We start from the raw sequence: 24,241 nt of genomic DNA, 5'->3' as shown, positions 1-24,241 counted from the left end.
TGGCCACACGTGCCACCGGTTATCAAAGAGGGGTCCAGGGACCCCCAGCGTATGTTATGTCCGTCCGCCCGTATGAGCACGGGATGAGCACGGGATTTTAAACAGCTATAACTCCAGTTTGCAGCATGCCACCAAGTCCAAATTTGGTATGTGGACTTAGACCACCAATACGGGACGAGCATGAATTGCTGAAGCCCCGCCCCCTCTGTCTTCCCATTGGCTGGCCTTTAAACAGCCATAACTCATGTTCGCAGCATGCTACGGAGTACAAATTTTGTACATGGACTAAAACCACCAATAGGGACGAACTGTAATTACTTAAGCCCTGCCCCCTCTGTCTGCCCATTGGCTGGCCTTTAAACAGCCATCATTCCAGTTTGCAGCATGCTACCAAGTACAAATTTGGTAAGTGGACTCAGACCACCAATAGGGACGCACTGAAATGAGTTAAGCCCCGCCCCAAAGGCACCGCTTCCTTCACACAGGGTGTGATTATTTTTTTAAATGTATTGTATATCTGCTATTTTTGAACAGCCAAAGAAATCTAAAATGACAGAGATACGTTCCCGGATTGAACGGGTTAACCACTTAACCACATGAACCACTAGCTATACTAGCTTGTAGATCTGCTATTTTCAGCTGAGATTTGGTGTAGAGGTAAAAAGAAAAAGAAAAAAGGAGGGGACCAAGTATAGACTGCTGGAGGACACTAGTCAACAAAGTATAGGGTTTTAGATGGTTAAGCCATTGTGAGCTTGTAGATCCATTTTTGCTACTTTTGAATGATTGGGCTGGGCGGACCTGCATGTTACTCTCTGACTCTCTTTCTCTGTTTCCTGTCTCTCTACACTATTATCAATAAAGGCAAAAAAGAAATTGAAGTTAAAAAAAAAAAATCTTTTTCAAAAATAGAAATAAAACTAGAAAAAGTGCTCCTCGGAGCACAGGTCTCCGCCAGGTCAGGTAGGTTATTGTGGGGCAGCAATGTTCGGAATTAGCCAATCAGGATGGAATATGAAAAATCAGACGGAACCATCTTGATCACTTGACTATAGAGACAATGTGTACCGATTTGCATGATGTTTGAATTTGTAGGAGTAATATAAAAAAGAAAAGTGTTGCAAAATCGGCCTCCTGGTGGCGCTATAATAGGGCAATGTTAAAAGCGTGCAAAGTGTCACCGCAATCGGACACTGCATTCAAGATTTGTGGCATTTTGTTCAAAACGGGCCACTCCTGCAAACTTTAGATGTCAATGTTAGCCAATCAGGATGGAATATGAAAATTTTAAAAGATCCATCGTGATCACATGACTATAGAGATCATGTGTACCGATGTGCGTGAAATTTTGATAAATTCTGAAGGCTTAATATCACATTTGCCTTTCGTAGCGCCTCCTGGTGGCGCTACGAAAGGCAAATGTGAAAAATGCAGGGCAGTTGTTTTTCCTTGGCCTCTAGGGAGTGTGTGTGCAAAGTTTCATGCAGATCAGTGTAGTTATACTTAAAAACACAAATCGGCCATTTATAGCGCCACCATGAGGCTGATTTGAACATTTTCAAGTGGCATTTCTTCCTCGGCCTAGTGGGAATGTGCGTGTAAAATCTCACGGAAATCGCAAGCTGCGTTAATGATTTGAGGCATTTTGTTGAAAACGGAGCAATCCTGCAAACTTTGGAAGCCAACCTTAGCCAATCAGGATGAAATATGGAAAATTGGACAGATCCGTGTTGATCACATGAATATAGAGATACTGTGTACTGATTTGCGTGAAATCTGTAGGAGTACTGTCAAGAAATGTGTTTTGCAAAAAGCGGCCTCCTGGTGGTGCTATAAAATGCTAATTTGAAAAATTTGGGGCAGAGGTTCTGCTCTGGCATCCAGGGAGTGTGTGTGTGCACAGTTTCGCTGCGATCAAGCCAACAGTGCCAGAGATTAGCTGTACACAAAATGACAGAATGACGGACACACAGACACACACACGGACGGACGGACAGGGGGTAAAACATACTCTCTCGCCATGCCTTTCGGCTGGGGCTAATGGGATGCCAGGACTCATGTGGTTAAAAAACTTGTGTCTAATTTTGTCTAAGGTAATTGATTACCTTAGACAGCAAGGTAAACACAAGATAATAAATCAAATGCATAGAGATAGTAATCTAGGATCATAGGTAAACCAAAGACCTATCATCAGCCTAAACAGTATAATATAAACAAAAATAAGTGATACAAAATTCAATTCAATAATGTTTTTTTATAATCTGTACATTGAGACCCATTGGCCTCGTGCATTCCCACCAGTCACTCATTTGTTTGTATTATTATTACCTTTCTAATTTTTTGCTTTTTGGGCAGCTTCAATTTCTTAATGCACCTATAAGAGTAACATTTTTTGGTTTCTGTTTCTCAACATTGTAGTAAGAGCGATAGAAACAAAGACATAATAAAGGATAGCAACAATAGTAAGAACAATAGCAAAGTGTGTACATTACTCATCCCATCCCACACTTTGAAGTGTGGACAGGCAGTGTGATGTAATGTGGTGTGGAGTTGCCAAAACCCCCAAATATGCAAACCAAAACAAAATGGTGTCATCGAGCGAGAGAGAGAGACTGATTAGGCAGGGGATTATAAAGCCTAGCAAAGTATGTACAATTACTAAATAAACAGATCTAGGTGCTAAATTTAGTCCATGCCACCCTGCTCCACCCACCAGGTATACCTGCCAACAGACAACAGAGCGAGACACACCCTGACTGGCAGAGCAAGGGGAGAGTGAGCGAGTACATCAGTGGTGGGAAAAGTACCTAAATGTTTTACTTAAAGGGGAATTTTGGACCACGGTTTTCTTACCTTTTCTATGATGTTATGATATCCTAGGATGCATGGTACAGTAGAAACATAATTCATAACTCCATCCCGGGTCCACCACAGCTAAAAACGCTCGCCAATAGGCCTTTTTGGGGGGGGGGGGGATCTGACCTTCATAGTGACAGAACACTATGCAATGTGATTGTTTTGTTTTGAATCTTGCTAGACGAGATTGAAATCTCGAGATTGAAATCTCGTCTAGCGAGTGTGGGTAAAAGTACAAAAGTATTGGTATCGAAATGTACTTAAAGTATCAATAGTAAAAGTACAAAAATGTTTGAAAATAGCATATCTACAAGCTCACAACGTGTCGTGTCGCATCGCAATCCCTCAACAGCGACACCCGCAGGCAAAGATTACTTTTGACATTGCAGTTGAAAAGGCTTTAGAAATGTGAGAGAAAAACACATGCAATCGCTCACTGGAGTGGAATTTTCAGTTAAATCTTTGATACACGTTTGAACGACTTTTAATGTGTTGTAAAACTGAATGTCATGAAACCTTTAATAACTAAACATCCATTAGTTCATATGAAGCTTAATTAGGATGTGGGGGAAACTGTAGTTTTTGGATTCTAAATTGTTATTATCAATAAACCTGTTTTATCCATACACTATTGAGATATTGGCTGAGCAGTCTATTTGGCTGAGTATATCAAAACGACAACAAAAAGCAGGTTGAAACCTGACCGCCAGAGGCCACAGGAACATCCGAGTATCACTGACAAACAAAAAACAAACAAACAGTTAGTTTTCCTTTCATTCAGTGTGTGTTCCGCATTCCTCCGCCTGACTGTCTGTCCCTCTCTGTGCTTTGCAGATGGTACGTGCCTCTGTTCATCCTCATTTTCCTGATGATCAGCTGCTACGCCAGGATCATCTGCGTGGCCAATCAGAGGGTGAGTCGTTCTCAATCCATCCCCCCCACCCGCAGCACGCCTCCAATCGGCATCAGTCCAAACAGGGCTTGGACAGAACGTTGGCGGCCCATTAGCTATCCGAATCCACTGTGACCTTTTAGCAAATTGGCATGAATGGTCTCCCTGAAAGCTGAGATAATAGTACCCTTGCTGTGCGTGTTTGCTTGTGTGTGTGTGTGTGTGTGTGTGTGTGTGTGTGTGTGTGTGTGTGTGTGTGTGTGTGTGTGTGTGTGTGTGTGTGTGTGTGTGTGTGTGTGTGTGTGTGTGTGTGTGTGTGTGTGTGTGTGTGTGTGTGTGTGCGCGCGCGCGCTCATGCACGCACTTACACACGCCTGCACCCGCACGCACGTGTGCGCCTGTGTGTGTTTATGAGCCCTGCAGTTCAGGCCATGAGCCTGATGAAACTCTGTTATGTCTTCTACTCCCCTGCATCCTCTCTTGCTTTCTGTCTCTCTATTCTCTGCTTTCATTCCTCCCTCTCTTCGTCCCTCTCTCGGTGGCTCATAGCGCAGTGTGATGTGCCACAGCGAGGGTGCAGTTGAGAGCCCCAGGCAACATTCCGCAGGGCTCTCATAGCTGCCATTCCCCTGGCCTGACGACACCACACGCCACAGTCAGTCATAGAGGCAGCAGAAGGGCAGACTTTTGTCTCAACAACACACGCTCGTGTGTGTGTGTGTGTGTGTGTGCGTGTGCGCGCATGTGTGTGTGTGCGCGCGCACATGTGTGTTTGCGATAGATGCTCCCAGGGGGAAAGAAATGAAGAACGGTGGACAAATGTATCTCAAGTTCCGTCGACCATACAATGAAGCATCATCATGGAATTCATCGCTCGCATGTGACAGAGAGACTGATGGACAGAGAGACAGATTAACAGATAGACACAAAAACGGAGACAGCCTGCCGGCAGCCAAGGGGAGGTGGCGGGGTGGGGGGAGAGAGACTAGGCAGCCCTTTATCACAGACTTGATAAAGAGAATAAATGAATGTGGTTGGTTTGCAACCTGCATCTCATAAGTCATTCTGCTCACAGAATTCAGTTGTCTCTACCTGTTTCTCTCCTCTCTGGCACTTTCCCTTCGTTTGCCTCCCACGTGCCTCTGCTCTCCCCATTTTCCGTCTCCATCTCTCTCTCTCTCTCTCTCTCCCTCTCGCTCTCGCTCTTTCTCTCGCTCTCTCCCCTTTCTCTATCATATTTATGAAGAGCTCAAGCCTTATCTCTTTTCAGCTGCAGGCTGTCTCACTTGAAAGAATTTGAAAAGCTTTGAAAGTGGGCTAGGTGGCGACAGAACGGGAGAGAGGGATAGAGAGGAGGAAGTTGAGAGGGAGGGAGAGAGAGATCTTGGCTGGACACGGCAGAGATGTTTCTTCACTTTTCCTTAGGCATATTCCAACGATGGGGATTTGCGGGAGAAAATGGCCACGCTGCTCATTAGTTAACTAAATCGGAGTCGTTTCCGTCAGACTTATTAGCAAAATGACGGCACATTTCAAGGGACTAAACCAGGGGGATTTGGAAGCTAATGAGTCATTATCTGTCCAGACAGAGAGGCCTTGGGAGTGGGTGCTGTTGTTTTTGTCATGACAGATGCGATTCCTTCCTGTCCCTTCACCTGCTCCTATGCTCATAACCGTCATGCCTCATCACCCGTGCTGCTTCTCAGTGGCTCGGTGCAATGAGAGATTGCTACTCCAGCCTGCACCTTTAGGCTATGCATATGAGACATGTCCAACCAAGGCCTGATCGTATATCTGCTATTTACGGAAGTTATTTGATTTTAATAAATTGCAGTGCTTAGACAGAGAAAGGGTCCTGTGGAGCATTGGTTCTCTAAGTGGGGTCCGGGGACCCCCAGGGGTACTTGAAGGGATACCAGGGGGTCCCTAGCTAAATGATTTGTAGGAACCAAATTGACCCTTATGGGTCTGTAACTCTGAGAGTGTGCAAATGGAACCAAATGGACCCTAACGGGTCCATTTGGTTCCATTTGCACACTCTCAGAGTTAAATTGACGTAGATTTTACAATATAAATTGGAGATAGAAATGCCATTAAATGGGGGTCCGTAGCCCTAATGCATGTCAAACTGGGGGTCCTTGAAATTAAAATGGTTGAGAATCACTGCTAGAGACGTAAAAAATCTTCTCTTATGGGGGTCCCTGAGGCATATCTTTTCAAATGGGGGTCCGCGGGCTAATAAGTGTCAATTTGGGGGTCCTTGACATGAAAAAGTTTGAGAACCACTGCTTTAGGCTAATGCATATGAGACATGTCCAACCAAGGCCTGATCGTATATCTGATATTTACGGAAGTTATTTGATTTTAATAAATTGCAGTGCTTAGACAGAGAAAGGGTCCTGTGGAGTACATAGGTCTCTCTCTCTCTCGCTCTTTTTCTTTCCTGCTGTCCCAACACATGCACGCACACACGCACGCACGCACGCACGCACGCACGCATGCACACAGCCTTACAATGGCAATCACATTGCTGCAGAGAAACCATGGCAACGTTGAGTTAATGAATAGCTGAATGGAAGCGCTCCTAGTCCAGCGGTCTCCATGCTGCTGGTGTGTGTGTGTGTGTGTACGTGTGTGTGTACATTCAGCAACTGCAATACATGGAGAGACAAAGGACCAAAATGTCCCCCTGCAAATCAAAGGGCGGGGGAGCGGCAAAAAATACCCCCTCACACACACTGTTTTCTGCTGAAGTTATTTACATTCACGTCCATAGCTTGCCATTAAACTACACTTTAAGGGATACAAAAAATAAAAAAAGATTGAATGTATCCACTCCCACGTAATTTTATGTTAATACGTTTATAATATTTTTAATTTTTTAATTTTTTAATCTTTGAAAATGTTTTTAGATATTGAGCAGACCCCCCCCCCCCCCCTTTAAATTGTAAACATTTCCTACACTGTATACGTGCATGCATACATGCGTACAGCTCACAGAGGCCCTCCAGAGACTTGCCTCTGATTCCTTGGGTTACATAAAGCCTCCGGCTGCTACCCCCCCCCCCCCCCCCCCCCCGCCCCCACCATATATACACACACACACAAACACACACACGCACACACAAACCCACACACACACATACTGTGACAAATCTCTGTCTTGTGTGCGCCTGTGTGTCTATTGACATTTTCTCGGCACACCCCCCCCCCCTTCCCCTCCTGAGACGGAGAAGCAGAGAAATATTTCCACATCTCCTCCAGAGAGATCTGAGATCTGTCGTGTTTGCTCCACTTTTTACTTTCTCTTTACCGCTCCTTTTTTTTAATGCTGCCCCCCACCCTTTCCTCTCTCTCTATTTCTCTCTCTCTCTCTCTCTCTCTACCTTCTCCTCATCTCATATTGCGTGCAGCGATGCCATCAGTCCCTCGTATCGGAGACCCGGGAGCTGTTACGGCTCTCCTGGCTGCCTCTAGCGTTTAGCTCTAGTGCGAATCAGGCACATTTGCACGGGTGGGGATAAGAGATTGGTGGGTAGGGGTATACGTGTGTGTGTGTGTGTGTGTGTGTGTGTGTGTGTGTGTGTGTGTGTGTGTGTGTGTGTGTGTGTGTGTTCGTGGTGTCGGCGCAAGTGCCCATGTTTTATTTGTTTCAGCTGATAAAGGCTTATACATGAATGGGTGTACACATAAACATAGACACACATACACACAAACATAGTATGTACATATATATATAACTGCACATCTGCGCAGCCACCACAGACAGACCCACTCACAGACACCACCCCCCAACTTGAACTTTATGTGTGTGTGTGTGTGTGTGTGTGTGTGTGTGTGTGTGTGTGTGTGTGTGTGTGTGTGTGTGTGTGTGTGTGTGTGTGTGTGTGTGTGTGTGTGTGTGTGTGTGTGTGTGTGTGTGTGTGTGTGTGTGTGTGTGTGTGTGTGTGTGTGTGTGTGTGTGTGTTGGTCTTTGTCAGACAGACACTGTCTGACCTATTGACTTCAAACTTGCCGCGTGTGTCGCTGATGACCCGGGTATGGTTTGTCCTGGGAATTCGGTCTGACCGACGTTTGTCGAGAACAGAAAAACCAAGAATGGCTGTATCTGTCTGTCCGTGGGTCTGACTCTGTGAAGAACGCACTGAATTTCTGGATCTGTGGAGGGATGTTGGTGTTGGCTTCCATAATTGGCTAGCCCAACCCATCAGCTTCACGGATTGGCTGAGCTTTGCATCACATTTGTGCCAAGTGGTAGCTTGCTTAATAGAACGAACTCCCATTCTTTTACAGGGCGATGCACAATATGTCTGTATCTCTCTGCCGGCCCATCTGTTACCCGTTTACACCCATAAGTCATCAACACAACGGCAGCAGTTTTTGACGACACCAGGGATCCTTGTATCTCCATATTTGGTTGTCGTATGGTAGTCAGTTCCGCACTAGGTACTCTGTACAACGGGTATCGCATGAAATGGTGGGACATGCATTCCCAACTTGCATAATTCCAGAGTACGCCAGTGCCTGTTTATGAATAACACATTGATTGTAATATCTAATGTTATTAGGACTGTGGTAACGGGTACCTCACTGGGTACTCTAACAACAGGTACAGTGAGTAGTCTGGCAACAGGTACAATGTATATTATATAACCGGGTGGGGCATGCACTCCCAACTTGCATCATTCCTGACTTATAATTTCCAACTTGCGTGGTCCCAGAGTAAGCCGTTGCCAGAAAGGCAATGCTTTGTCTAGTAGTACACTAGACTTTGGCTTATCAGCTTCCGCATCGTTGCCTGGGTTATTGTGCTTCGCATCGTGTTCAGGTTCCGATAGCCAGCATTGGCCGGGTTATTGTGTGGGTGAAATAGGCTCTCTCCAACCCCCTACCTCTCTCCTCCAATCAGTGTGCCTCTCTTCTTCTTCTTCTCCCTCCCTCCCTCCTTCCCTCACCCTCTCCTCTGCTTCTCTCACACCCTCTCCCTCTTTCCCTCTGTCTCTCTGTGATCAGTACCTCAATATATGGGCATGTGATGTGCTGATATCGTATCAGCCTGCCCATCATTGCTGGGTATTATTACATTGACAATGTGTCGTGAATGTCGGTGTCGGGTCCATATATGGGTATGTCTGTGAGCCCGCCACGGACATACAGATGTGCAGACACGCAACTTGAACTTTATATAGTATGTAGTACTGTATGTGTGTACAGTATATATGCATAGATTGTTGCGGACCCCATGTGTATTTTAGATGTCTGAAACAACTGACTGTAAATGTCTACATGTATACCTGCAGTGTGTGTGTGCTTAATCTGTCTCTGCATGTGTTTGTTGGCACAGATTCAGTCGTGGTTGGGAACCTTCAATCCAGAGAGGGAAAGACGGAAGGTAAGAGCCATCTCACACCTCACTACTGGACTGAGTAACCAAGACACACACACACACACACACACACACACACACACACACACACACACACACACACACACACACACACACACAAAAACACTCATGCGCGCACACACACACAAAAACACTCATGCGCGCGCGCACACACACACACACACACACACACACACACACACACACACACACACACACACACACACACACACACACACACACACACACACACACACACACAGTGTGAGGATTAGAGTGTGTGCAGGATTAGCTGTCGAGGTCATGCTGGGTTGGTGTCACACACAGCAGGGAGCAATTTGACCCTGCAACACCCGCTCTCTCTGTGTGTGTGTGTGTGTGTGTGTGTGTGTGTGTGTGTGTGTGTGTGTGTGTGTGTGTGTGTGTGTGTGTGTGTGTGTGTGTGTGTGTGTGTGTGTGTGTGTGTGTGTGTGTGTGTGTGAGCTATGTGCATGCTTGCTGGCAGTTCATGCAAATGTGAGAGCTGCCCTAGCACTCTGCTCCTTCCCTGACCTTATGAAATGAGCAGGAGAGACGAGGGTAAAATGAGGAGCTCAATTGTATTCGTGCCGAAGTGAGGGCCGACATGGAGAGAGAGGGGGGGGGGGGGGGGGGGGATAGGGGGTGGAATACAAAATAAAGCTGGTTGAAAAGGGAGAATTAGTTCTCTTTATAGAATTACAGATAGTGGGAAGTAATCAGTTCTGTGTGTTGTTTAAAGTACACACTGTCTGTTCTTTTCCTCTGGCTTGGGTTGAACTATGGATTTCATGTATAACATTGCAGCTCCAGTGTAAAACTCATAACTGCATGCATATTTTCCTATAAGTTGATAGATTTCATGGGCGCATTTTATTGCAGCTTGGTGTGCTGCATGTGATTTTATTGCGGCTTGGTGGTTTAAAGGTTAAAAGAGACCATTACTGGAGCTCAGGTGGCGGAGTGGTTAAGTACCTGCCCACTACCACGGAGTCTGGGGGTTCAAATCCACCGTGGTGCATCTGGCTTTGTCGAGCGTCTATATGTTCGGGGGGAGGGAAGCCAGGCGGCGAGGGTGATATTTGTCACTGCACGTACTCCTATGGGCTGGGGTGGGGCGGCAGAGATACCATTACTTAGCTGGAATGTCACAGGTTTGATCCCTGCAATGCCTACATGGCCCATGTCCAAGACTCCCCTGGCCGGGCCCATTGGTGTGACTATTCTCATAGCAGACCCATAAACAGTGTTTGTGCCAAGTTTGGTGCAGATTGGAGCAACAGTGTGCCTGTGGCACCCAGGGGCCCGACCCCTGGTTTGGCTATTCTGATTGCAGTCCCCTGAAACTGGTGGTTTTTAAATGAAGCTTGACCGCATACAATATTTTATATTAAAAATAATATATATTCGAAATTCGATCCCTACTCCCGGAGCTCGAGCAGAGTTGCAGTCGCTGTGCCGCCTTTACATTACATCCCATTGCGGGAAAGCTTTCTCCTCTCATTGGCTGTCATCCTCTGACTGTGTGTACCAATGACTGCTGGCCAAATGTCATCCCATCCCTGGCAAAGTCGCAAAAGTCCCAGATACGACCGTATGTAGAGAGCTGGTATTACCCAGCTATGAAAACTCCCTTTCCTTCCATGTAGGAAACTCCTCTCCTCTCCCTGCTGTGTTTTTTGAGGGCTGGGGCCAGTGCAGGGTAGGGCCAGCGCTGGGTGTGGGTAGCTGGCTAAGGGTTAAGGTTATGTAGATGCTGCCCCTAAGTGGCTGATGTAATTACTGCATGCTGAACTGGAGTAACCCTTTAAGTTGTTGATCTGTGTCTAGAAAGAGAGCACATGTGTGTATTTAGGAGAGTATGTGGGTGGGTGTTTGTTTATGAGAGAGAGAGAGTGCATGTGCAAATTGCGCGTTTTTTGTATCAATTGGCGTCCATGTTTCCCCTTCCTCACAACTTGTGGAGTGCCCCAAGGTTTAATTTTAGGGCCAATCCTTTTTTCCTAATGCTTGATGCTTTCCTTGGCAACATTATATGTAGACACAACATCTCCTTCCATTCTTATCTAGACGATACACAAGTATTGTGTTCTGGTGAAGTCCAACAGCAACCCTACAGACTTGTCCCGTTTTTAGTTCTGTCTAGCAGAAGTCTGGATGTCAAATATTTCTTTTCAATTGAACTGACTAAACGGAAATTCTCATAATTGGCCCAGATTCCTTACATTCTCAAATTCAGTCATCACTTGGTCCTTTATCCAACAAATGCCAAACAAATGGGTTTTATTTGAGGCCAGCATAAACAATGAGAGCCACATTAACAAACTTCTTCAGACATGTTTTTATCATCTCAGAAATATATCCAGGATCAGATCAGTTTTGATCAATAGGCTCCAAATTTGACAGAACATAGCTGCAAAACTAAAACTAGGATTAATTTAAAACTTTGATTGACCACTTTTACTGATTACTTCATGGCCTGGCCCCTATTTACATTTTCGAGTTATTAACCCATTATGACCCTGTGTGGAGCCTACGGTCCTCAGGCAGGAACCTGCTGGTTGTTCCTGAGTCGAGGCTGAAGACAAAAGGTGACCTGTCACGGCCCCCTGGTTGTGGAACAACCTGCCTGAGGAGCTTAGGCTGGCTAAACCACTGTCTTCTCTTAATCACAACTTAAAATGTTGAATATTATTTTTTGTTTTTCTTCATCTTTTGTTTCTCACTGCATTTTATGAATGTTGTCTTGTTTTTTTTTTATATTCTGTTGCTGATTTTATTCGATTTCAGTGTCATGTAAAGCACTTTGTAACCTTGTTTTGATAAGCGGTTCATAAATAGTCAATTTTATTTTGTAATATGTGATCGTGTTTCTAAACGGTGTGCATGCGTGCGTATGTGTATCTATACAGAATGCGAGAGCTGTGTGTGTTTGAATTGTGTGCGTGAGTGTGAGTGCAGTGTGTCTAAATGGTGTGTGTTTGACTACATACAGAGTCTGAGAGCGTGTGTGTGTGTGTGTGTGTGTGTGTGTGTGTGTGTGTGTGTGTGTGTGTGTGTGTGTGTGCGAGCGCGCTGCGTCGTCCTTTGCCTCCTCGCGTGCTAATTGCTCTGTGTAACACAGTGCGTAAATAAATCAACAGTGGTTTTCATCACACTCCCAGTCTCATCTCTCATCTCTCTCCACTTCTCAGTCATTCTCCCACTTTCCATCTCTCGCTCTGCTCTCTCTCCTCTCTCTCTCTGCTCTGCCCTCCCTCCCTATCCCTTCTCTCTTCTTTCTCTCGCTCATGCTAGCTTTCTCTCTCACTCACACACACACACGCACACACACACACACACACACACACACACACACACACACACACACACACACACACACACACACACACACACACACACACACACACACACACACACACACACACACACACACACACACACACAGCATGAATAAAGCAGCAGGCCAGGTTCATGGACATGAATATTTATGAGTATTTATGCGCGCGCTGCGATGCTTTAAAACAACACCGCCCGGCGATTGCAGTTGCCAAGCCAGCCAGCCAGCCATCCTCGTTGTGCGCATGTACACACACGCTCGTGTGTGCTTGTGTCTTTGTGTCATTGTACGCGTGGGACTGTACATGCATGTCCCTCTCTCTCTCTCTCTCTCTCCCTGTCTCTCTCTCCCTCCCTCTCTCTCTCTGTCCCTCACTCTGCCTGTGTGCTCGCTCGCTCGCCCATGTGTGTATGTGTGTGTCCGCGCGTGTGTGTCCACGTGTGTGTGTCCGCGTGTGTGTGTCCGCGCGTGTGTGTGTCTGCCGCGTGCGTGCGTGCGTGCGTGCGTGCGTGCGTGCGTGCGTGCGTGCGTGCGTGCGTGCGTGCGTGCGTGCGTGCGTGCGTGCGTGCGTGCGTGTGTGCGTGTGTGTGCACGCGCGTCAGCAGGTGTAAACTAGGGAAAGCAATTCCTGTTGGGTGTCTGAAGACCACTGGCTTTGGTGATTTCATTCGCTTTCTCCGCATCCCCCCTCCTTCCATTCCCCACACACTCTCTATTACTGTATTACGCTTGCGCGCGCACACACACACACACACACACACTCACAAGCGCATACACATCTCGTGTTTCTCACTTTTACGTTCTCTTTCCCGTATGTGCCTTTCTTGATCCATTTTTCTCTCTGAGTCAGCCTTGCTTCAGCTCTCTCTCTTTCTCTCTCTGGCTTTCTCCCTCCCTCTCTCTGGCTTTCTGGCTTTCTCCCTCCCCCTCTCTGGCGTTCTCCCTCCCTCTCTCTCTGCCCCCCCCCCCCCCCCACCCCCCCTCCCCTCTCCGTATCGGCCTGGAGTGCTGACGTACATAGCCAGTGTTAGCGGTTATCAGGGACGTCAGTCACAGTGCCGTGGCACACTGTGTGTGTCTTCAGGGGTTTGTCCACGGCCATGCGTGAATTCTCACACACACGCTCACGTGCATGCCGACTTGCACATGCACACACACAGGCACGCACAGTGGCACACAAGCCAAAAGGTCTTAGATCTACCCAGGTCAGAGAGAGGACATATATAAATGCCAGGGTTAAGAGCAGCTGGCACGCATGCACGGATGCGTACACCATGTGAGCGTGTGTGCACACATACACAGACCCACACACACACACAGACCGACCTACAAGTTGAATCCCGTTGGGTAGTGACAGAGTTGGCTGAGCAAACAGTGTGCTGCTTGTTCGTTATCTTCCACGGGTGTTTGTTTACTGATCAACATAAGCTTTGCCTTGAGTCACAATGGGGACGTGCGCTTCTTCCTGTGTGTGTGCATGCTCTCATGATGTGTTCGACCGTGTGCGTTAGTAACGAATGCGTTCGTTTTATTCATTATATGTAGGCCTATTATATGCACATGTCTTTGCTGTTGATGGGGGACAAGAGTCCCTGTGCTTAAGCGAGCTCAACTTCCACACGTCATTACACATTAAAGTCCCACTATTAATTTAACCCCCAAAGAGTGTTCAAATGGATTCAAATGGACCCGTGAGGTTCCATTTGTACACACTTCGAGGGTTAAATGAACACTAAGGATTTTACTGTGTATGTTGTCACGAGTTATCTTGTGACTTCAGCTGCATTTTGAATTTCAAGCGTGTAGCTGACCTTCATGTCTACACGGACTTAACAAGAGTGATCACGTATTAAGGGTTTAGCATCTTGCCCAAGGACGAACTGCTTGGATGCATGGCTGTCGATAGACCTTCGCCGGTTGTTGCCGGGGATCGAACTTGTGATGTTCCAGTTACAGGACGGTCTCTATAGCAACTAGACCACCGAGCTGCGCTTTTGACATGTGAAGCTTTCAGTCCTTTGTAATAGCACCTTCCAATTTCTCCAGAGCGACCAGATGCTATTACCTTAGGTAGGGCTCTCTCGCAGTGTGGCGGGTGTAATATTTATTGGCTGAGATGCCTGTGAGCCGCGTGTGTGTGTGCTCCAGGGAGCCGGCACGGAGGTTGTATTTATTTATGTGTGCGTTGGGCGTGCTTGCGCGCGTGCATGGCTGCCTGTGTGTGTGTGTGTGTGTGTGTGTGTGTGTGTGTGAAAAAGAGGGGGGCTTGCGCTGTCGATAACCGTCTGTAATCTAACGCGCGTCATTAACGGTGCGCCGCCGCGCCCGGCGCACATAATTACGGTCTCATTCCCCTCTGCCTCCCAAGGAGCACCGGGGGCCTCTGACACAGGAGGACCGTGATTAAAAACACGAGTCTCTTTAGCCGCACTCCCCTCCTCCCTCCCCCTCCTTCTCATTCCCCTTCCCCTCCTCATCTCTTCTCTCTCCACATCCGCTCGTCTCCCCCTCTCTCTCGCTCACTCACTCTCTCTCTCCCTCCCTCTCTCTCTCTCTCTCTGAAATTCTGCAATTGCCTGTCTCATGCTCACCGAATTTTATTTGAGATTATTTGGCTCAAAATTCTTTGAGATTGATTTTTCTTGTGTGGAACCGTTTAAGGTCCGCTCCTGCAAGATTCCCAATTTATACTGATTGTTTTTCTGTCTCCCCCCGCCCCACCACACAAACACACACATACACACACACACACACACATACACACACAGCCTATTTCCCGCTCCATCGTATAACGGTGTCGTGTGCCTAAGTAGCCGATCAACAAGCTCACAACGTGTCACGGGTGCGAGGCATTGTGAGCTTGTAGATCGGCTATATTCAGCAGCGCAACACATCGTACGATGAAGTATAAATCAGGCTATGTCTGCCCTTTCTCTCCAAGTGACAGCTCCCTGGTCTTTTCCCCCTTGCGAGGACAAAAGGCGCTGCCGATGTGCGTGCTCCTGGGGTTGGAAATTCACAATACTCTAAATACTAATGGGATGGCCTCCCCTCCTCCTCATGTTTTCTTTTTTTTTGCACCATACAGCCTGTCATATGGAAACGGGGACTCGGAGATGTTCGTGTTGCGTACAGCCTCATGTGAAAGCTGAGGTTGTGTGGTTATTCTTATATTTTAATACTTAACAAGCACGCACCACTGCGCGTCCACGTACGCACGCACACACATGCTCACTTACTCACGCACAAAAGATAAAATACCACCGGGGGGCTCTCGTGATTTTCATTTGAATTGTTTAAAACGCCTGCGTTAAAGCTTGCACGCCTCAGGGTCTTTCTGGTGAGTAATTAATTTCCAGCATGTGTGTGTGGGGGGGGGGGGGATTGGAGCTCACGGGTCTGCCTCCTGGCACGGTGTGTGAGAGAGAGTGAGAGAGAGAGAGAGCAAGAGAGAGGGGGAACGAGAGAGAGGGAGGGAAAATGCGCTGGCTCGGCTATTGCGTCCTCTAGCCCTAGGGGGAAAAAAACACACACTGCACAGAAAAATCGATTCGGGGCCCCGCTTCTCTCCTCTTCCGGACGCGAGAGTCCTCCTCTCCCGGGAATTAGATAACGGCTTGTAAAAGCTCTCCACCGCCGGGCTCTCCTTTCGACGTGGGGGCCGCTGCTCCATCCAGCCTGTCTGTCCACAAAATATTGGATTCATCATTTTAGCCTTATTGAAAGTATTGGATCCCATTTTAATTGGAACAAGCCACCCGCGCTCACACACACACACGCAAACACACACACACACACACACACACACACACAAAAACACTTGGGATGTCACATATTAACTCGATAATATATTAATATTCTGTTTGGATTATGATTGTCTTTTCTAATTTATTGGCATTTGTTGTGACGTGTTTGTGTGTGCGCGCGTGCGTGTGTGTCTGTGTGAGAGAGAGATAGAGTGAGGAGGAGGAGAGAGAAAGAGAGAGAGAGAGAGAGACAAAGGACAGAGAGAGGGCAGACAGACAGAGAGAGACACAAAGAGAATACGTATTAGTTTCTCCATTTGGGCCCATATTTCCCTCTCTCTCGCACGCACACACACACACACACACACACACACACACACACACACACACACACACACACACACACACACACACACACACACACACACACTCTTTTTCGTTCTGTCTCTCTAGCCGCTTTTACACAGCCTGTTCAAGGCAGCAATGTTGCACCGTTATTCCGCCCTGCTGTTCTGTATGAAAGGTATGTGCACAGAATGGGGGGGCATTGTTGTTCAGCCATTGAACTGGCAGCAAAGGTAGTCAGAGCCGAATCGACGTCTCTGTAAAAGCGACAGCATGCAGGGCGTTGCAGCCAGGGTGGAATCGTGTTTTTTACAGTGTGGCTCTGCTGGAGTCTATAGCCTCCAGAGGGTCGGTCTGTGTGTGTGTCTCTGTCTGTTTGTCCGGACTCCATAGCTAATCTCACAAACCACTGGACCGACCATTTTATGTATATACTGCCAGTAGGCCACAGCAGTACCACCGCTAATTTTATAATGGAAGTCAATGTGGCTCTGATCGGTCATATGTCATAGATATGTCATAGACAACTGACATAATAGATGACTGTTCACATTAAGACCAAGAACGACATTGGAGCCACACCGTTCCCATGTGGATCCCGAGACACTCATGATTTGATTTATTTATAAAGTTAGTACACCTTTCTGCCTCCAAAGAATCCCTGCTCCTTTTCAGTTTATCCTCCAATCAATGTATTTCTGAATCTGATCACACACGTTGCTTTCACAAATTCACCATTGTAACGTTATGCATCAACAAATTCAGCCCTGACCTTGCAGTGGCAACAACAACCGATTTTAATTGATTGTTCTAACTGAATAGGCCATGTTTAAATGAACATGTCTTTTGAGTCTTTTGCTTTTGTTATATATGTGTAGACAAAACCATTGTTTCCCTACTGTTCACGGGGCTTGCCGTGCACCCCTCTCTTGTGCATTTTTTAGATATGCATAAAATGTAAATTCTCAAATGTTCAGCACAAGGCTTTTTCAAACCTGGGTCTCATGCGTGGGAGACCAGATTTCTACTGCGTGAAAGAGAGGTGAAGAGTGATCCCCGAATGGACAGAGGAGATATTGCTCTTATAAGCTTCAGGCAGTACTCCTTGTCAACCAGTAGATGTCCTACCTGACACCAGGGTTTAAATTTCGCAATGGAAGAGTAGGGACACCACCTCCAACCACTGCAGATGTACCAGTTTTATCGCATAGCATACTTTACAATACAGATTGGTTAAAAGAAAGTTTTATTCATTAAAATGAGTTCCGGATTGCTTTAATTATGTCGCCGGTTTGTGCATGCAGCCCTGCTCCACAGGTGCACGACGCTGTTTTGCCCAACAGCATTTCTGAGGCAGTCACACCTTTAGCGAAAAACTTTGGTGTGAACGCCCCCTAACTACCGACAGCTGTCATCTCAAGTTGTGTGCGAAAGCGAACGAGAGAAAGGGAGTGAGAGTTAAATTACATTATGAAGTGAACAACTGAGTGGGTTACACAACTTTAGCATGCTCTTGTGATTTGGAAAGACAGCCTTAATGTTGCTCGGTGAAGGAAAATGCTTATGCTACCGGAGCTTCTCTGCTACGTCGCCAGTCCATCTTGTGTCAATATTTTGTGAAATAATGCGCAGGCTATAGTTGTAAATATATAGAATGTACCGACAACTGCTGTCATTTTAAACAGCATAGTGTAACTCTGACACTGTTGTTTTGCTTCTGGAATGCCAGCAGGCCATGTAAAAGCACACACGGGGGCGGCGTTGTTTGCTTCTGGGTAAAAAGCAAAGCCGGCATTAATGATGGCTCTTCTCTTTGCCACTGTTGAGGGATCTCTGTATCAAAGTGGCTTTTATCTCTTGCACCCTATTTTTCACACTCTGTCTCTCCCCTCTCTGTCTCTCTCTCTCTCAGGTGTCCTTGGCTGAAGAGATCAAGCCATTGAAGTGGTATCCCTCTGTGTATCTGCTGGTGTCTCTCTTTCCTTTCATCAACAGGTAACACACACACACACACACACACACACACACACACACACACACACACACACACACACACACCACACAACCACACAACATGTATGTACAGTCACACCACTTACATACACATACACACACGCTAAGGAAAGACTCCAATATGCTACAGGTCAACTCCCTTGTTCACTTGTTATATTTGCATATCGGCCTCACCCTGCTATCTCTCATTCATTCTTATCTCTTTTCGCTTTCTCACTCCCATCGTCCTCTCCCGCTCCCTTTCACTTGTCTCTCTCTCTCTCTCTCTCTCTCTCTCTCTCTCTCTCTCTCTCTCTGTCTCTGTCTCTCTCTCTCTCTCTCTCTCTCTCTCTCTCTCTCTCTCTCTCTCTCTCTCTCCTCTGTCTTATCTGAGCTCACGGAGCTCCCCTTTGTCCGTAGAGCCATGAATAGTGTAGGAGATCGAGGTGTAATACATGTCTCTGTGTGCGTCTCTGTATTTCTGTGTGCTCATATGTGTGTGTGGGTGTGTGTGTGTGTGTGTGTGTGTGTGTGTGTGTGTGTGTGTGTGTGTGTGCCTGTGCCTGTGCGTGTGTGTGTGTGTGTGTGTGTTGGAGTGGTTTATTGGCTTTTTCTTTTCTTTTTTTTAAACCACAGCTTGCTGGGATGAGGGTAGGTGGGAAGGGGCGTCCGGTGGTGTAAATGATAACCCTGCTGGTGTTATTACTTCTCTGCTCTCCTCTGCTGCCCTGTACCTACAGTACAATGTCCATTTAACCCAGAGAGGGTCAAATTGGAACCAAACAAACCCCAAGTCCTTAGGGGTCCCTTTCTTAACTCAGAGATAAATATACACTAAATATGTTTCTGTTTTACCATTCCCTTCTTCTCTACGCAGTAATTCTCATTCTCGTCCCCCCCCCCCCCCAGTACACACACACCACACACGCACGCCGGCCAACTCCCTGGGGACTGGGTGTGATTGACAGGTCAGGGTTACTAAGTGATTAGCTGCGGCGGCTCTGCTTGTCGCCACGGCGATGTAGGCGGAGACACCGGGTCAATTACAGGGTCAACGTCTCTCAAAGGCTCCGCTTGAAGAGCGCCGCCCAACCGCCACCTCCCTCTCTCAACCTCCTTCCCCTGCTCTCTCTCACTCCCTCCGTTACCCCTCCCTCTATTCTGCCCTGCCCTCCCGTCCTTCCTTTCGCTCCGTACTCCCTCTCTCTCTCTCTCTCTCTCTCTCTCTCTCTCTCTCTCTCTCTCTCTCTCTCACCCTGGCTGCTGTCGGCTGATGAAGATGACAAACTGCGTCCTGCTCCAACCTCGACCCCCGCCCCCCCCGCCCGCCTGCCCTTGTCTCTGTCCACCCCCGCCCTCCTCCCCCTACTTAACCCACCCCCTCCCCACAGCACGGGTATCACTTTCTCTTCCTCTCTTTCTTTTGCTTCTCTCGTTCTTTCTTTCTTACTTTCTTTCATTAGTTCTTTTTCTTTGCCTTCCTACCTCTCTGCACATGTCTCTTCTTTCCTCTCTCTCTCCTCCTATATTTACATTCTCTCCAGCTTTTCTTTTCTTCTGCTTTTCTTTTTACACCCCCCACATCCACCCCTCCGCCAATCCACCCTCCACTTTTCACTCTCCTCCTCTACCACACAAAGCCCTCTCTCTCTCACTCTCTCTCTCTCTCTCTTTCTCTCTCACTCACTCACTCACCCAAACAACCTCACTCTCTCTCTCCCTCTCTCTTGCTCAATCAGCCTCTCTCTCTCTCTCTCTCTCGCTCTCTCTCTCTCTTGCTCAAACAGCATCTCTCTCTCTCTTTCTCTCACTCACTCTCTCTCTCTCTCTCTCTTGCTCAAACAGCCTCTCTCTCTTTCTTGCTCAAACAGCATCTCTCTCTCTCTCGCTCGCCCGCTCGCTCAAACAGCCTCTCTCTCTCTCTCTCTCTCTGTGCTCCGCTCTGCCTTTCTCTGGAGAGCGAACGAGGAGAAAACGGGAATGAATTGCTCTCGCTCTGCGTCCTCCAACCCCCCCCCCCTTCCTCCTCCCCCTCCTCCGTTCAGCAGCGCTGGCTGTATATATCTCCGGCTCCTATTAATTTGTTAGCCCCCCCGCACGCACACACACACACACACACACACACACACACACACACACACACACACACACACACACACACACACACACACACACACACACACACACACACACACACACACGTACGCACACACGCACGCACACACACACACACACCGCTCCCCGCCGCCCCTCCTCCCCCTTCCCCTCATTCCCTCTGGCTCATATCCTTCTCCTCCTCCCCTCTTTCTCCATCCCTCCCTCCCTCCTTCCTTCCTTCCCGTTCCTGCGCTGCTGAGTGGTGGAGTGTGTAAAGTGTTTGTCACGGTGCCGTGCCGATGTCGCTGTGCTCTGCCGTGCGGAAGCGGCGTGCGGCAGACAGCCTCGTTGCGTGTTTGTGTGTCTGCGTGTGCGTGTGTGTGCACACTCGTGTTAGTGGGTGGTTGGCTGTGTGTGTGTGTGTGTGTACGTGTTGAGGCTTTATGAATGTGCTGTTGCTTGCACATTGCTGTGTGTTTTGCGTGTGCGTGTGCTTCTTTGGTGTGTGTGTGAATATCCTGCAGCTCGTGGCCGTGTGTGCTTATAGGCGCGTGAGTGTGCGTGCTTTAGCATGCGCCAGTGTATGTGCATTTGTGTGCATATGTACCGTGTGTGTGTGTGTGTGTGTGTGTGTGTGTGTGTGTGTGTGTGTGTGTGTGTGTGTGTGTGTGTCTGAGTGGGGGATTATTTCTATCTGAGCTCCAAAGCCTCCTAAACAGGGCTTAGAGAGACGGCCCAGGGCAGCAACTAAAGCCTCCGGCTAGAGCTCTCTCTCTTTCTCTCTCTCTTTCTCTCTCTCTTTCTCTCTCTCTCTCTCCCCTCTCCCGCTTTCTCTCTCTCTGTCTATCTCTCTCGCTCTCTCCCCTCTCTCCTCTCTCACACGCTCTGCCCAACCCCCTCTCTCTCCACTCTTTCCCTGCCGTTTCTCTCCTGCCTGATCCATTGCGTTAATACACAGACACTCCCACACACAAACACGCTCTTGTTTTGGCCCTCATCCCCTGCCACACACACACACACATATTAACGAAAGAACGAACGCAAGCATGCATGCACCGGCACACCGACGCACGCAATTTTAATCTCTTCCAAATGCACACTGGTAAATGTGTTAATTCGACACCAGCTGTTGCAAATCGAAACAGGAAAGCACTTCTAGTTTTTTTGCGCACGTGCGTGCGCACGCTTGTGTGTATACACAGAGAGTCATTATGCGTCTCTACCCAGTACATGCCTCTCTCTCTCTCTCTCTCTCTCTCTCTCTCTCTCTCTCTCTCTCTCTCACTTTCCCTCACTTTCCCTCACTCTCCAGCTCAAAAGTAGCATCAGGCGGTGACACCTTCACACTTATCGCTCATTCCCTCCTTGCACCACTTCAGGCTACCTCCGTGCTCTGTGTGCATTTATCGCGAGCTTGTGTGTGTCTGTGTGTGTGTGTGTGTGTGTGTGTGTGTGTGTGTGTGTGTGTACAAGTACTGCCTGGGCACATGTAGACTTTTCACAGTCTGCTTCTCGCGTCGCCTCCCCTGTGTGCTTTATGGTGTGGGTGTGTGTTTGTTTACAAGGCTTGTCTAGATTCCTACTGCGCACGCTTGTACGCCTGTTTGCATAAATAAGCCCTCTCCTTGGAACCTAGCTGCTGTTCCTGTGGTGTGTGGCAGCTTGATGTGCTAGTACTCCTCCTGGACACTGTGTTCGTCTGTTATGAGGACTCTCCCCTCCACTCGCCCATCCCCTTTTTCTCTATCTCTCTCTCTGTCTCTCACTTTCCCTTTCTCTTGATGTTGAGTGCCAAGTGGGGCGGGAACCGGCTTCCATTTATAGAACCCCCCCCCCCCCCAACACACACACCCTGACTGTGCCGGGAAGCCCCGACCTTCCAAATTTCACAGTGAGCTGCTTTTTGAGCGTTCCAGGCTCATCATGTGCCTTGCTAAGGGGCACTCTGGCAGAGAACTTTAAGGCCGGCCGCTCGCCACAGGAGGCATGTTTTCATCCTCGGGTTTTTCCCCCGACGCAGTGTGTAGACTTTTGCAGTGTGTAGGCCGATACGTGCACAGGGGTCTGTATGAGAACCCTGCCTAGAGTGACTTCAGCCCCCATCCCACCCCACCCCCTTCTTCCAGGAGATCTGATTTCCCTGCTCTAGGCAGGCAGAAAGTGTGTGTGTGTGTGTGTGTGTGTGTGTGTGTGTGTGTGTGTGTGTGTGTGTGTGTGTGTGTGTGTGTGTGTGTGTGTGTGTGTGTGTGTGTGTGTGTGTGTGTGTGTGTGTGTGTGTGTGTGTGTGTGTGTGTGTGTGTGTGTGTGCGTGCGTGCGTGCGTGCGTGCGTGCGTGCGCGGGTGTGTGCATGTGCATACGTGCGCACACCCGTGCGCGGATGAGCGTGCACCCCGGGCAGGCAGGCAGACCTTCCCCATCTCCTTTCTTCGCTTTGAAAAACGAGGGAGGAAATCTCAGAGCAGCAGTTATTATTCATCCCTCAAAGAGAACGGGGAGGAGGAGGAGGGAGGGGTGGAGGGGGGGGGGGGGGGGGTTGGAAGGAGAAAGACGAAGGGAGGAAGAAAGAGAGAGCCAAACGAGAAGGAGGGAGGGTAGGGGTGGGGGATACATTAACTCTTATCTCACTGTACTCTGCATACTGCACCCCTGGATGCACTCTCTTTCACTCTCCCGCTTTTCTCTTTCTTTTCCTCTCTCCATGTTCACTTCCTTCCACAGCCCGTTCTCTTCTCTTCCATACATCTTTGCACTAGTTTGCGCATCTGTACGCAGAAGCTATACGTTGGCTTGCGTACCCCGATATCTTTTGGGAGTGGGGGGTGTTTTTGTTCTTTTTACAACAGCCACCAAACCCCCCAAATCACACAGCAAAAAATCAGGCGAGCAGAGTTCTGTCTGAGCCTCGTCTGCAGCTCTTTTCTATCTGTCAATCTGTTCACAGCCAATTTACTGTGTGCATGTGACGCTGCAGCCCTGATTGCTAAAACAAGCTTGCTCTGTCTTGCAGGGACGTGATTTCTTTTTTAGGCATATATGATGTGTTGAGACAAAGTAAGTATAAGTAAGAGTAGAGTGCATCAGTAACATGCATTCCTGGGGTAGTAATCAATTACAGGATGTCAAGAGTTATGGGGTCAGTGCTTGAACGGTTTGAGCCATCAGTACACCATGAGAGATTGAAACCCTCACAAATATACCCCTTATGCCTAAACCTTTTTGGCATTTTTTACTACTAGAGGTTCGGGCCTCACATCTAGAGTTTGGGCCGCTTTGCGGCCATCACACAAACATCAATTAGAAGTAAAATGGATACTCGGGTTGGCAAAACTAAGAAGAACCAGTACTCTGTACAAATTGAAATGGCCCAATTCAAGCACTGTCAGTAACAACTTTCTTGAGGCTTTGCATGTTAACGTTAAGCACTTAGAAATCCTTATATCCACAAAAAATGCAAGAACATGAAGCTCGTCAGGGTCATCCAACTCTGTCCCTGGCTTTGCTTCTTGTTAAATAATTGTCCTATATATGGTACGCGTCTTAACCACTCGGCCATCGGCGCCCCCACCAC

The 24,241-nt window shown here is 47.9% G+C and overlaps 1 protein-coding gene across 2 annotated transcripts in view; it reads left to right on the top strand.

Moving 5' to 3' along the window:
- LOC311065213 (cyclic AMP receptor 4) overlaps positions 1–24,241 on the top strand; it is a 62,777-nt gene that overhangs the window by 22,542 nt on the left and 15,994 nt on the right. For both annotated transcript variants that reach the window (XM_084085435.1, XM_084085436.1), the window contains exons 9-11: positions 3,691–3,769; positions 9,093–9,140; positions 18,496–18,578. In XM_084085435.1, coding sequence (XP_083941561.1) covers positions 3,691–3,769; positions 9,093–9,140; positions 18,496–18,578 — 210 coding nt within the window. The remainder of the gene's footprint in view (positions 1–3,690; positions 3,770–9,092; positions 9,141–18,495; positions 18,579–24,241) is intronic.

Source organism: Gymnoscopelus microlampas (assembly GCF_963454915.1).
Source record: "Gymnoscopelus microlampas genome assembly, chromosome: 17".
NCBI classification, from domain to species: Eukaryota; Metazoa; Chordata; class Actinopteri; order Myctophiformes; family Myctophidae; genus Gymnoscopelus; species Gymnoscopelus microlampas.
Note: the sequence above shows the minus strand (reverse complement) of the source record. Positions and strands in the feature narration are given on the sequence as shown.